The sequence below is a fragment of the Octopus bimaculoides genome, chromosome 1, assembly GCF_001194135.2.
Source record: "Octopus bimaculoides isolate UCB-OBI-ISO-001 chromosome 1, ASM119413v2, whole genome shotgun sequence".
Classification (NCBI taxonomy): Eukaryota; Metazoa; Mollusca; class Cephalopoda; order Octopoda; family Octopodidae; genus Octopus; species Octopus bimaculoides.
The window spans coordinates 156,324,958-156,339,040 of NC_068981.1; the positions used below are offsets into that span (position 1 = coordinate 156,324,958).

Consider the following 14,083-nt stretch of genomic DNA (forward strand, 5'->3'; position numbering starts at 1 on the left):
TTAACAGATAGTAGGGTGTGGTTTGAGGGAGATTTGGTTGCTTTCCCCATGAGATGCTGAATAATAATAGTTTTGTGGATGATCATTTTGTAGTTTCTGAATACAAGATAATATATACAGACAATTCAGATTTATAGATTTATATATTTCCAGATGACCTTCAGAGTTAAACTAGAGTAGTTTTATTTCCATTACATTATTTCAATAGTGTTGTTCAATAATATAAGGATTTAAATGGCAAATATTTTTTTAATTGATTACATTGTTACAGACTCACTTATCGCTACAGATGTTTACATTTTATTCTCATTATTTCTGCTAACTCTTTAACACTTCATGTATGGAACTTGTGAATAAATGAGTTGCCAAAAGTATGCTGAGAGATGGAAGTCATCAATAACCTATTCTAATTGTCTCTGTATTGTTAAATGTATAAAAATTCCGTAAACTTTTACCCTATTTCCCTACTGTCTTTAGGCACCCTATTACTGAATCATTAGCCTTATCATCACCATCATCTTTTCACCATCTATTTTTATATACTTGTGTGACTTAGACAGGATTCATTTCATGTGGTCAAATGCTGTTCCTGTCTCAAACATTTAGCTGTTTCCAAGCAAGGTGATACTTACTCTAATTTGGATATGTTTTCATAAGAGATTAATCTTTCTCAAGCCTTGACTGGATATTGTTGTCATGTGAATGTACTACGTAAAATATATATATATATATACATTCAGCTGTATTTCTGAACTGGGAATAGTTGTATGGTTAAAAAGTTTGCTTTGCAGTTTTGTGATTTTAGATTCAGTACTTTAGTCAGTTACCTTCTACCATAACTGTGTGTTGCCCAAAGCCTTGTGATTAAAATTCAATAGACAGAAAGAGTGTGGAATTCTGTAAGATGAACCTGGCCCTTAAAGGTAAAGGTAAAGTTACCTTCTCAAATCATTCCAACTCAGAAGGGCTGGTTTCATGGTATATATATTCCCCACTTGAACGAGATGCTTGTCCATCGCAGGGTTATTCATTTTTGCCAGCTGAGTGGACTGGGGCAACACGAAATGAAGTGTTTTGCTTAAGAACACAATGCGTTGCCCAGGCCAGGAATTGAAACCACAATTTTACAATCATGAGTCCAACATCCTAATTGCTAAGCCACATGACTCCACAACCCAGCCCTTAAGTGTCTTTAGCAGAGTTCACTAAGTTGCAAGAATTTAGGTTAGGTATTCGTTATCATTCAGAAGGTAGCTTGACATCACTGTTCTATTGAGTGAACATAGCCTTTGCTCTGATCCTGCAATTCCTCTCACGTTACCATTAGAGAAAAGTAATGTATAATCACAACTACTTCTGTCAGCCACCTTGAACATACAGTATGTTGATAGGCTAAAAACCAATAAACTAACATGTTCCACGATGGTCTAAACCTATGCCCCTAAGGATAACTTCCTCTCTTCCCCAACTCACAGAAAAGTTCATAGACACTGTCTTTCCTATTTTGATTAAAGCATTAAAAAAATGGGAGAAAGACTATGGTTATGGCTGTAATTGATGTATTAGTGAAAGCCTGGGATCTAATGGTTACGATGTTTGGCTCAAGATGTTACAATTGTGGGTTCAATTCTTGAACTGGGTGACATGTTATATCCTTGAGCAAAGCACTTCATTTCATATTGCTCAAGTCCACTCAGCTGAAAATAAGTAAAGCAACCGCTTGAGTTAACTTTGCAGTATATTAGCATTCTGTCATCCAAGAAGCAGGATGGGTACATTTAAAGATAGGCGTTGCAACCACCTGGTACTCTGTTCCCGCTATGAAAGAGCTATCATGATAGCCAAATTGCCCCATTTACCTTGACTTGATGATGTATAGGAATGAAGATTTATATCAGGGGTCTTGAAAGTGGTCAATATTGACCCCTGGGGGTCGATAGGACTATTCAAGGGGTCGATTAATACCTGAAACTCCACATCTACTTAGTTATTATTTATTTATTTTCTTGTACATGCCTGGAGGTTGATGAGGGGGGTCAAGGATTCCATGAAGGAGTCAATGGTCTAAAAAGTTTGGGGACCCCTGATTTATATAAGAGAGTGCATCAGTTCTCTAAGTTAGTTACTAAGATGTTACTCAATATTAAAAAAATACTAATTTCTTGAATTGAAAGCAGACCAGCCAGCATGGAACACAGATACCAAATGAAGATGATGATGATGTAAAGCTTGCTGTATTGACACCTGTATATTATGGTATTTATTTTATCTACTTCTTGGGTAAAACAAATCTCTGGATAGTTGTTTGCACAGTCTAATGACTGAAACAAGTAAAAGTCAAAACTGTTAACTGCTAAGAACTTCTGCAGCTGTCCCACTGAAAAGAAAGCCGAGTTTCGTGTCCAATGAAGGAAATCAAGAGAGAAGATGGAGATAAGATTAATAAAAGTTTATTAATACATTGACAAGACCAGACCTTATAATATTAATAATATATATGTATGTGCCCATATTGCTAGGTATTCAATCAGTTTAATCTTGGATATTTTTATCTCTCCGAGGTTTATATCCTCACCTGTATTTTGATACACACACAAACGTGTGTTCTTCAGAGCAGTGCCCCAGTATGGCCACAGTCTAATGACTGAAACAAGTAAAAAGGTAATGAAATAAGATAGTTACCAAAACATATAAAGAAAATGCAAAAGCAGGTGGAAAATCCCTCAGGTGTTGTATACTCACTATGTATCCAATGAGACACTACTCCAAAATAGATATTGATATATATATATAATGAAAAGAGTGCACATTATAAATATAACAGTGCTTACACACACACGACAAGGTTTCATAACTGTTTCTGTCTATCAAATTTCATTCACAAAGCATTGATCAACCTAAGTGTGTGACAAGACATTTTCCCAAATACGCAGTGAGAAGAAACCTTAACTATGTGGTTGAGAAGCAGGCATTTTAATAGCAAAACCATTATAGTCTGATATTTCTCTCTGTGGTCTCCTTAATAGCCAATTGTTTGTTGTATGAATGACATTTATTAACCAGCAATTTTCTTAATCAATCAGTGAACAAACTTAAACATTCTCTTTAAAATTATTTCATCGCCACTTTGGCAAATACGATGAAGTCTATACTTCACTGAGGAGGATATAATATAGCCAATACATATCTGGAGTAGCCACCTATACTTGCTGAAATAAACTAATTAATGGGATCTATTTTAAAACGGGGACCACATTTTTCATTAATGTTTTACGTAGTGTTTTTGGTATGGAAAGACTTTCAAACTTCGTATACTTATCTATTTTGTGTTATAGAACAGAAAAATATTTTTGTATTCGAATTTATTTCATGTAAAAAATTGTCTTATTTCGATAATTTCAACCAATCACTGACAAGTATTCAGTTGTTTAGATTTACTCCTTTGGCTGATTAAGCGATGTAAAGCGTATTTAATCTCCATACCTTCGTTTTATTTGCTTTTTCATTTTAAATTTGCTTTAACCCTAACCCTAACGTTAGGGTTAGGGTTAATTGTTTCAGAATCGTTTGTTTATGTAGTCGGCACTTAATGTATATCGGCTGAATGGACGTCAGTGATTGGTTGAAATTACAGAAATACGACAACTTTAACATGGAATAACTTATGGATTTCTTTTTTTTTTAAGAAGACTAAGAGAAAAATATGTTTTATATGACACATTCTACCAGTGTTCCAAGTTTCAAAGTGTTTCGTTAATGAAAAATGTGGCCCCCGTTTTAAAAAAGATCCAATTAATATTATTTTTTCCTCATCAGATAATCATTTCTTGTTAAATTGTTTAAGGTTCCCAACATTAACTATGTTAATGGTAACTTAAATTTTGCTCACGCCATAACAAGCACGTGATATAAACTCTTCCTTCAATCTCTCAAGATATTGGAGCACTTTTGCAATTGATTCCAAAATAATAACTTCGATGATTTGATTCAAATACCTCTCCATTAGTTGTAATAGCTTGATTTCTACTTATTAACTCACAAGAATTAGTTACTTTTTTCAGCTATTATATCTGACAAAAATACTGAACTCAAATCTTTTGTTTTGGTAGTATAACAATCCAAACTTTCTGATTCTCAACAGTAACATCGTTTTATAAAAAGTTTCTTATCCACTCTGCTTAAATTCTTAAGAGTGGTACTCTACTCTTTGCATATATAAACTCTTCTCAAGCCTACTGAAAAGTGTAAACAAAATTTAATTTAACGGGTTAATTCAGTTGATAATTTACGACCAAATCCTTAGAAACAAGGACCATAAACAAACACTGCAGTCATAAACAAAAACAAAAAAAAACGCTGCTCAAAATAGTTGCTCTATTTATTTTTGCATAGTATTTATTTCGGTATATTTTGCATGTATACTATTTATGCAAATAAATAAACTTTAAAAAGACGTTAAAATTCACCAGTGCTCGGCGAAATTTTTGCGCAAAAGGTTTTACGAAATTATAAGAAACTATAATCACATCACCCGATGCACCATATATGGTCATGGAGTGGCGCTAACCATTTTCAAACGGTTTCAGTATAATGTTGTTTCTAAAACGCACAGCTAATATCACAGTCTAAACACACAAAAGAAAGGAGTATTTAATGGTGCTATTAAAAGGTATTTATGTATAAATGGATAGAATGATATCAGAATATTTTATTGTTTGTATTGAAAGTTTATCCATTACCGGTGTTAACTAAAAACATTTTCCTCGTTGAAAATGTTTAACGCAGTTTTCTGTATTTCTCCTATTAAAAAGGAGTCTTTCAAAAAATTTCTTATACTACTTAAACTATCTATGTCAGTGATATCAGAATGTCTATAAACTTCTTGATCGTATTTTTTTCTTTTAATTCTTTTTTCTTCCATCGTTCTCTCGGCAACCACTGTGACGTTTCTGAATTTACTAAGCCCACTCGTTATTTCTCATCAAATTAATTTCAGTGGAGCCAAATTAATAAATTTTCGGCATATTTAAAATAAAAAAAAAAATATCCCTTTTAATTTCTATATAATCTTAAGTCGCATTTGCTTAATTAACGCTTTGGTTGACTGCGCCGTATATTTGTAATTATAAGTTATGTTCAGCTAATAAAAGTCCAATTTCAACTTTTCTGTAGTTTGGTTTACAAAAGTCTACACTGAGTGTTTGATGTACTCTTGGTCAAATTAAACAGAATCCAGAATTTGTTGTTGATAAATAATATAAAATCTAAAACCTCTGTTTGTATTTTCTGTTTTTTTAATTTTCTTTCCTTGATGAACAAAATGATATTTTGTGGGAGGGTAACGTAAACAAATTCTGTACGTTATAGGTAACACGGCATAACTACAGATTTTTGCCCCCCCCCCCTCACCGATTTTGGATGATCATAACTTTCAGAAAAATGAATACTTTTTTAATGAAATTTTCTACGAATATGTGTTTTATCATGTAGATTCCGAATATACAAAAGTTTTTGGGGAACATGTTTTAGGAGAGATGGGGTGGGGATTTCGGAAAATTCACTGCAGTCCAATTCGCCTTAACTTTCAAGAAAATGGATACTTTTTAATGAAATCCTCTACAAATATACCTCGCACTATGTAGATTCTGAGGACATAGGAATTTTTGGGGAAAACAATTGGGGGTTATTTTGAGAACCGTTCCCCACTCGGGGGTGTTTCGGAATAAGTCCATATTTGTTTCATTTTGTCCGTTTTGTGCGATTGTGCATCCGTAGATTTCTACTGAAGCAACAAATGGGCTATAAAAGCAAACAAAGCCCTCCCCAGAAAACTTATGCTAAAAATAAGAGCTAAAGGTCTAGTATACAGAAATATGTTAAGGCGACTTATCTGTTGCATACGATTTTTTTCCACTTCAAGTAAATTCCCTGGTGTAAACATTTCTAATAGAAAGGCAGAAGACACCAGAAGCAAAAATAAGGAATATACACGCACCGTTAAATATAGAAGTGTGACCTATAATTTGTTACATAATGGGTACTACTAAAGCAGCACGGTCCCGTCCGCGCTAGCTAGTCGTGAGTGGTCGATCCTAACCCTAACCCTAAACATGTATTCATTTGCACACGCGGGTTAGGGTTAGGGTTAGGATCGACCACTCACGACTAGCTAGCGCGGACTGCGCGTTCGGGACCGTGCTGCTTTAGTAGTACCTACATAATCTCTATAATAGACATGATATTGAATGGAATAATTCCCATTTCAACTTTTCTAATTACATGTATATATGTGTGTGTGTGTGTGTGTGGTAGAAATCTATGGAAGCTCAAAACGGAGAAAATGAAACATGGACGACTTGTTCCGAAACAACCCAGAGTGGGGAACAGTTCTCAGAAATAACCCCAATTGTCCCCCCCCCCAAAAAAAAGATTCCTATGTCTTCAGAATCTACATAGTCCGAAACATATTTGTAGAGAATTTCATTAAAAAATATCCATTTTCTTTGAAAGTTAAGACGAATTGAAGTGGACTCCGGTGAATTTTCCGCAATTCCCCACCCAACCCCCTCCTAAAACAAAAATAAGGAGTTTGCATCATATTACAAGGTCAGGGTACTTGATCCCACGCAAAAAATCCGAGGGTTTTTTTTTTTCTTTTTCTCAGTGAAAATTGTGCAGGTGAAAGGATCGAATAATAACAAATTTTTCCTCAGCTATGCATTTCTTTCCCTTCCTCGATCATTCGTTTCCTTTTCCTGGAACCTCTCTAGAGGGGGACTGATGTAGTGGATTCAATCATCGATCGCCAAATTTCACTTAACAGTTAAACAACACTTTTCTCATGGTAAAACAGTAGTTTTTCTCTGTGTGACAGCAGTTACATTTACCAGATGCCTTCACTAAGCAGAATAATATCTTTGCCACTTGACCCTTCTAACCTCTTCTATTTCACCAAAAGTTAGAATAGAGATAACAGAGCTCCGACGAAATTCATTGTTCTCAACGATATATCTATCCTAACTAGTTTGTATAATTATAAATACTAGAACACTGTAGGAAAAAGTTAGTTGGCAAAAAGGAGATGACACAGAAGCAACCACAGACAGAATACAATTACTGAGATAATTCAACTGAAAGAAGGCTTACAGTGAGAATGTCAACTATGATAGTGTCTTATCTCAACACCACTGCTGTTTAAATATCAGGCACAATGAAGGTATCATTTTATAGACTTCCTACACTTAACATTCACTCTATCTTCTATAAACAGCAACAGCATACAAGAAAAGATAACTCTATTGTTTTTTATATGATACACACACCTGCCCATCAAGGCATAGCATTATACAAAGTAATGGTAAATAAGTATTTCTTTACAACTTCAATCACTGTTCTTCTTCCATCTTGCACATCTGCAGCAACAACCGTTAAACTGGTGACCTCTGATTCCACCTTAACTATATATATATATATATATATATATATATATATATATATATTCTCAAACACAGGATAATGCTAATAATATAGCCTGAACAGGATAAACTACCCCTATTTTTCAGAAATAGGGGTAGTTTGAGAATTTAAAATCACTTCTTTAACTTTCTAAGACATCTCAACACTGTCATTTAAAATAAATTTATTCTCTCATGTAAAGTTTTCCACAAAATAATATTTATTTAAATTATGTTGCAGAACAACTACAATGAGATTCTTCGTTTGAAATATGCCAAGCTCCACTTTCCCTTTGAAGTTCTTCCCATCTTTGGTAAAAATGCATTATTCCAACTCAAGCAGTGATCCACAAAGAATACTTTCTGCTATTTCTAGTGGTCCATTTGAGTGCCATTGGGCTGAGTGTGACAAAAAATTTGTTTTCTTGGATAAACTAGTCCATCATGTCAATGAACAACATGTACGTATGGAACAATCTGATATAGAGTACCAGTGCAAGTGGACAGACTGTCTCCGTCATGGCAAAGGCTTTAATTCCAGGTAAAGTTCTTTCAATATAATACATCAAAGGTTATTTTGTTGTTATTTAGCCCTGATCAGACTTGATCAAGCTGGCCTTTGATCTGTTTAAGGATATCTAGGGCCAAATTGTCTAAAGTCTACTTTCCTTTTTGTTAAAATGATTAAGTGTGATTCAAGAGAGTTTTGATTGCTATTTTTAGCATGTTAATTGACCATGAAGACGTTCATTAACCATTTAGTATTTAAACCGATCGTATCTGGCTCAGATATTCTATCTGTTTTATCTTCAAACTAACCTGGTTTGACATCTCACACCTACCTAACAATGTCATTATAAAACTAAATAACCACATCATCGAAATCTTGAAGTTACATGGTGATGTAAAATTAATTCAAAACAATGTGAATGAATAAGCATTACATTTGATAGGGTAATATAGATGTTAAAGGGTTAACGAGTATGTTTAGCATAAAGAAGATATTAGAGAGTATTGTAGTTCGCTGGAAGCATTGTGTATTGTTTAGGAAATGTAACATGTCTTGAATGGCACAACAATGCCGAGTTCATTCTTATAATTGTTACAAATAATTTAATTATTCATAGTCTAATATAATATTTCTGAATATAAAAATTATTTCTTCAGATATTGCTAGGTTGTAATGGAGTCACTGTTATAGCAATATCTGAAGATGGAATTTTTATATTCTGAAATATTATATTAGACTATGAATAATTAAATTATTTATAAGTTATTATAGTCCACCCTGCATTGTTGTACCATTCAAGACACATTACATTTCATAAAGAAGATAGTTTGTTTCACTTGTAATACTGTCTGATACAATGTAATTTGTAGTAATAAGTAAAAATATATAAGATCATTAGCAGTGTATTACATTTGATATGTGCTGGCTCTATAACTCAAATGCCCTTTACATTTAAACTACAATCTGTTAGTTTGTATGCTGTTCAAGTTTGTTTTGATTGAGCAGAGCTGTAATCAAAAGTTTTCCATTTGTGATAAATCTCTTTATATTCAAACAATGTATCAAAGATTACATTGTCAGCCAATATTGCTTTTAAATTGGTGTCTTTTGACGGAAATTAGGCTGCTATTTTGAGCAAGTGAAGCAACAGCATAGAAATTTCCACAATTACCTTTAGTTTTCATGTTTATACCATGCTGGAATGGCATAAACATCATCATCATACATTCGTTTTCCATGCTGGCATGGTTTGGATGGTTTGACAGGAGCTAATTAGCCAGAGGACTGTACCAGGCCCCAGTTATCTGTTTTGGTATGGTTTCTATGGCTGGATGCCCTTCTTAATGCCAATTACCTTACAGAGTGCACTGGGTGCTTTTTGCCTGATGCCAACACAGGTGCTTCTTTATGTGGCACCAGCACAGGTGTTTTCTTATGTGGCACCATTATGGCCACTTTTTACATGGTGCCATCAAGAGTGCATTTTACACGGCACCAGCACGGGTGCTTTTTACATGGTACCAGCACAGATGCTTGATTCTACTTTGCTTCACATGTCTTCTCAAGCACAGCAAATTCCCAGGAATCTCAGTCCTTTGTCATCTCCTCGGTTAGGTTCAGTATCTGAAGATCGTTTCTCACTACTTTGTCCCACATCTTCCTGGGTCTACCCCTTCCACATGTTCTCTTAACAATGAGAGATCAGCTCTTCTTTATGCAGCTGTCCTCATCCATATGCATCACATAACCAAACCAGCAGTCTTCTCTCTTGCACACTATATCTGATGCCACTTATACCCAGTTTTTCTTTTATATCATTTACATTCTGTCATGCATGCTCACTGACATTACCCATCAAGTGCAGCATACTGGCTTCATTTATTTAAAGCCTTTTCATTTTATCATTTATAGACTTTTAATGATGTAAGAAGTAAAAGATTACACTAAGAAAGTTGTAGATTTTGATAAAGATGTATCTTTTCCTTTTTTCTCAGATACAAGATGTTAATTCATATACGTACTCATACCAATGAAAAACCACACAACTGTTCATTATGTGGAAAGTCTTTCTCTAGATTAGAGAACCTTAAAATCCACAAACGGTCTCATACAGGTTTGTTAATTTCTATCAAGAAATTTTGAAATTTTATATTTTTTATTCATTTTATTAAATATCTCACTTGTGGCACATAGCATTAATTTATGGGCACAGGTATGACTGTGTGGTTTAGAAGCTTGCTTCCCAACCATGTAGTCTTGGGTCAGTCCCACTGCACAGCATCTTGGGCATTGTCTTCTACTTTGGCTTTGGGTCAATCAAATCCTTGTGAATGGATTTGGTAGATGGAAACTGAAAGAAGCCCTTTATGTGTGTATGTGTGGGGGTGGGGGCAGGGGTGGGGTTTTGTATGTACTCTTGTCTAGACATTATGTGATGGTTGTAAAATGAGGTTGTTCATTTCTAGTCTTCCATGGAAAACATGTCTAGTTATGGGAAAATATTACCTTATTTCAGAACCAATAAGGGTATCTGACCATAGAAAATCTTCTTCAACAAATTCCATCCAATTGATGTAAGCATGGGAAAGTGGATGTTAAATGCTGTTGATATCTCCATTATGTGGATGCTGCATGAAGAGAAGTATATCAACGACTCATTTGTCATCATGGGCATTTAATATAGTCTGTTATATTGGAAGTTTCTTTTCACTTTGCATAAACACAATGGCTGTGAGGTTTAGATGCTGAAATATTAACTTCATAGTAATATTCAAACCATAAAAAGTGTGAGGGTGAATCAAAAAGTAATGCAAATAAAATTGCATTACTTTCTGACTCACCATCATGCGTAATTCTATTTTCTTCAGTCTCCTTTAACAATAAAGAAAAAAGAAACAAACACAGCTTCTATTACACAAGTGTGTACTTGATATTTGGAAGAGCATCTAGCTGCAAAAACACTGCTTTAGCAATTTATAGATATTTAAGTTTGCATACAGCATAATAGTTTGTTATTATGGAAAGAGAAATATGAATTAAGCTGTCCGTCATTGTAATTGATCCTGTCATCTGGAAGTGAGTTGCATGTGCATATACAAACTAGTTCAGGGTCAACATACTTTTGTTTATAGACCACATGTTCATAATGGTCATGGCAGTTAATGGTTGTTATTGATTTTTAGTAGTGTAGACCAGTTTCCATCTGTTGTAGTCAGCGTATTTGTATTGTTTTTATGGCATTAGTTCAAGCTGAGTGTCACACAGCGTAATCTTTTGCCAGTCTTTCCAGCTAAAGCTGGGCTGTCATTCACAGTTGTGAGCATTAACTTATCCTTGTATTTCTTCTTTTTCCCTATTGCCAGACATGTCTCCCACCTGTTTCAGCTGTGCTTTGGTTATCACGTCTTCACTACTAATGTTCTTTGCTTGTAGTAAGACATTCACATTTAGTCACTCTGTCCTACTATTTGCTTTGTAGGTAGAAGGTTTAGTGTCATGTCTTGTGTCTCATGTGTATTCTTCACATTACATAGCAACTGGTGAGAGCAAATGTCACCACTACCTTGTATACTGCCAGTTTGATGTTAACAAAGATATCTTTGCTGGAAAAGATAGGCATTTGTAGAAAAGCTTAAGTTGAGTGAATTTTGCATAGTTGTTGATTTCTTTGTCTATTAAGATGTTTTTCATATATCTATACATGCAGTATTACATAGAATCTATATAATATGTCTACAGATTTTAGCCAACAGTGTCTATAAAAGACAAATATGACTATCTTGTCCTTATATAAATATCTTAGAACAGAACTAGCTGCAAGGAAATAATAATAGGTTCACAAGCAGTTTGAACTCTTAAAGAAAGTACTCAGTTGCTGATGAAATTCCAATACAGGACCAAAACTTGTCCGGTCAGTCCTTCAACTTCTGCCTATGAAGATGTCATTTGTAAAGATATAATGTTTTTATCTATCTATTTCTTACAGTGTTTGCTGAAAACTCTACAGATGTATTTGACAGTATATCATCATCATCATCATCATCATCGTTTAACGTCCGCTTTCCATGCTAGCATGGGTTGGACGATTTGACTGAGGACTGGTGAAACCGGATGGCAACACCAGGCTCCAGTCTGATTTGGCAGTATAGTATAGCAAAATTTTTTCCTCACATTTCTTCGAAATGGGCCTGTTTTCCAGAGTTAGCTGGTTCCATGCAGCCTCTACTCAAGACCAGACCATCTGACACACTTGTCCCTCATTATCTCCAGGCCCAGTATCATCTACTTTGCTGAATATTGACCTCTTAAATTATTTACTCATAAACATTGATTTACAGCTGTTCAAATCAAACATCAACTGCATCAATCTCAATTTATTTAGCTTTGTCAAAGGAAGAAGGGTAGAACCTCTATGACTAGTAGGATGAAATGAGAAAGTTATCTTTAAATAAAACCCTGACCCAAATGCCTGCAAATGAACAAACTCTACTGAAAGGACCCAAGGGCGAGGTGATGGTGTTAGACTAACTCTCAAACACAGGAATAATTATTCTGATAGGCTTTTGCATCGCTTCTGAATACCAAATTTTACTCACAATCTTTTGGTTGACCCAAGGACATGTTAGAAACACTTACACAAGGTTTCTGCACTGTGATCTCAAATCTGATTTGAACACAGTCCAAAGAGCTAGAACAAATACTGCAAGGTATTCTGTCTGATGCTTTAAGAATTGTGCTGATTCTAAGCCAGTTATCTTTGATTACATTAAACAATGGTAATTCTAAATACACAAAAAGAGAGAATGCTCACAGCAGGATCACCTTTCATCATCAGCCTGTTTGATCAAGTCTGGCCTAAGGCTATATAATATTACTTTTAATGCTCCCTGCATTAAATAGTTTTAGCTTAAATTATCTTGAATTATTTGTAATTACTCTATAAATGAAATATTTGATTTTCCTTTTATTTTCAGGAGAAAAACCTTATGCTTGTCCTGTTGATGGTTGCCTCAAAGCTTATTCCAATTCAAGTGATCGCTTCAAGCACATACGAACACACAAGGAAGAAAAGCCTTATGTTTGCAAAATACCTGGCTGTAATAAACGATATACAGATCCTAGCTCTCTGCGAAAACATGTACGGACATATGGGCATTATTTTCACAACAATAATCATTTAAAAGAGAAACCTTCACATTGCCCAAGTAAATTACTTACATTTCCCACCTCTTACATACTTGACTCTCATTTGGATCAGTCAGTTTTCTGCATCCAAAATAAATATTTACCTTGTCCAAAGATCCTCTCCAGTCCATTATCTTCTTTTTCAAACAATCATGTGACATTTCAGAACCAAAATAACCTTTGTGACTTAACGTTTCCTCAAGACAAAAAAGAATTAGGTGTTGAAAATTTGATACAAACAAATGTTGAAGACTGTCAAGATTATCCTTTAGACTTATCAGTCATGCATTCTGAAGCTTCATCTGAATAAAAGTAGTCTTTTGTTGTTGTTTTTTAATTGCTATTCAGATTTTATTTATTTTTTAATGCATCACTGGTGATTGAATACTTTATCTTTTTTGCAATATGTGAAGAGTAATTCAAGATTGGGAAGCTCATCTTATCCTAGGCTCTTGACTGGCTGGAAATCCAGGGCATGAGATGTGAAGGAAAACAAATAGTTAAAAGAACCAAAGCAATCTTGTAGACTTGCCTTCACTATAGAAAACTTACCATCTGTTGTTCATGTTTTAATTGAAATAATACGAAGTTTTTCATGTTAAAGTTTTCATATCCAAATTAAAATCTTCCATTGTAACTGTTTGTAAGAGCCTTCTCTTAAATTTTGTACCAATTTAAATAATATACCAATTAAGGAAAAAGTTAATTTTCTTAATCCTTAACTACTATTTAAATAGTCAAGTTAGAATTAACATGTTTAATGCAGGGAGGATTGAAAGGTTAATTAGAATTTATATGATGTGGAAAAATGATACTAATCATCAACTATTATTATTTTATCAGGTCATCCCACACCTTTTTAAAGATTGAATGAAATTTAATAGTATTTTAGAATGTCTAATGGAATTAAAAATTATTTTTATGTATTTGTGTA

The 14,083-nt window shown here is 34.2% G+C and overlaps 1 protein-coding gene across 2 annotated transcripts; it reads left to right on the forward strand.

Moving 5' to 3' along the window:
• Positions 1-3,970: 3,970 nt before the first annotated feature.
• On the forward strand, positions 3,971-13,486 carry LOC106868444 (zinc finger protein GLIS2). Of its 2 annotated transcripts, none has more exons than XM_014913720.2 (4): positions 3,971-4,669; positions 7,696-7,995; positions 9,960-10,078; positions 12,939-13,486. In XM_014913720.2, the coding sequence occupies exons 2-4, from the start codon at positions 7,727-7,729 to the stop codon at positions 13,457-13,459; spliced, it is 909 nt and encodes a 302-aa protein (XP_014769206.1). In that variant the 5' UTR covers positions 3,971-4,669; positions 7,696-7,726; the 3' UTR covers positions 13,460-13,486. The 2 variants fall into 2 exon arrangements, with proteins under 2 accessions (XP_014769206.1, XP_052827878.1); XM_052971918.1 differs by lacking the exon at positions 3,971-4,669 and adding an exon at positions 6,172-7,216.
• Positions 13,487-14,083: the final 597 nt, after the last annotated feature.

Coding starts and splice junctions, on each gene's coding strand:
- LOC106868444 (XM_014913720.2), top strand. CDS start 7,727: ATGCCAAGCTCCACTTTCCCTTTGAAGTTCTTCCCATCTTTGGTAAAA. Junction 7,996..9,959: donor GGCAAAGGCTTTAATTCCAG/GTAAAGTTCTTT, acceptor CTTTTTTCTCAG/ATACAAGATGTTAATTCATA. Junction 10,079..12,938: donor CCACAAACGGTCTCATACAG/GTTTGTTAATTT, acceptor TTTTATTTTCAG/GAGAAAAACCTTATGCTTGT.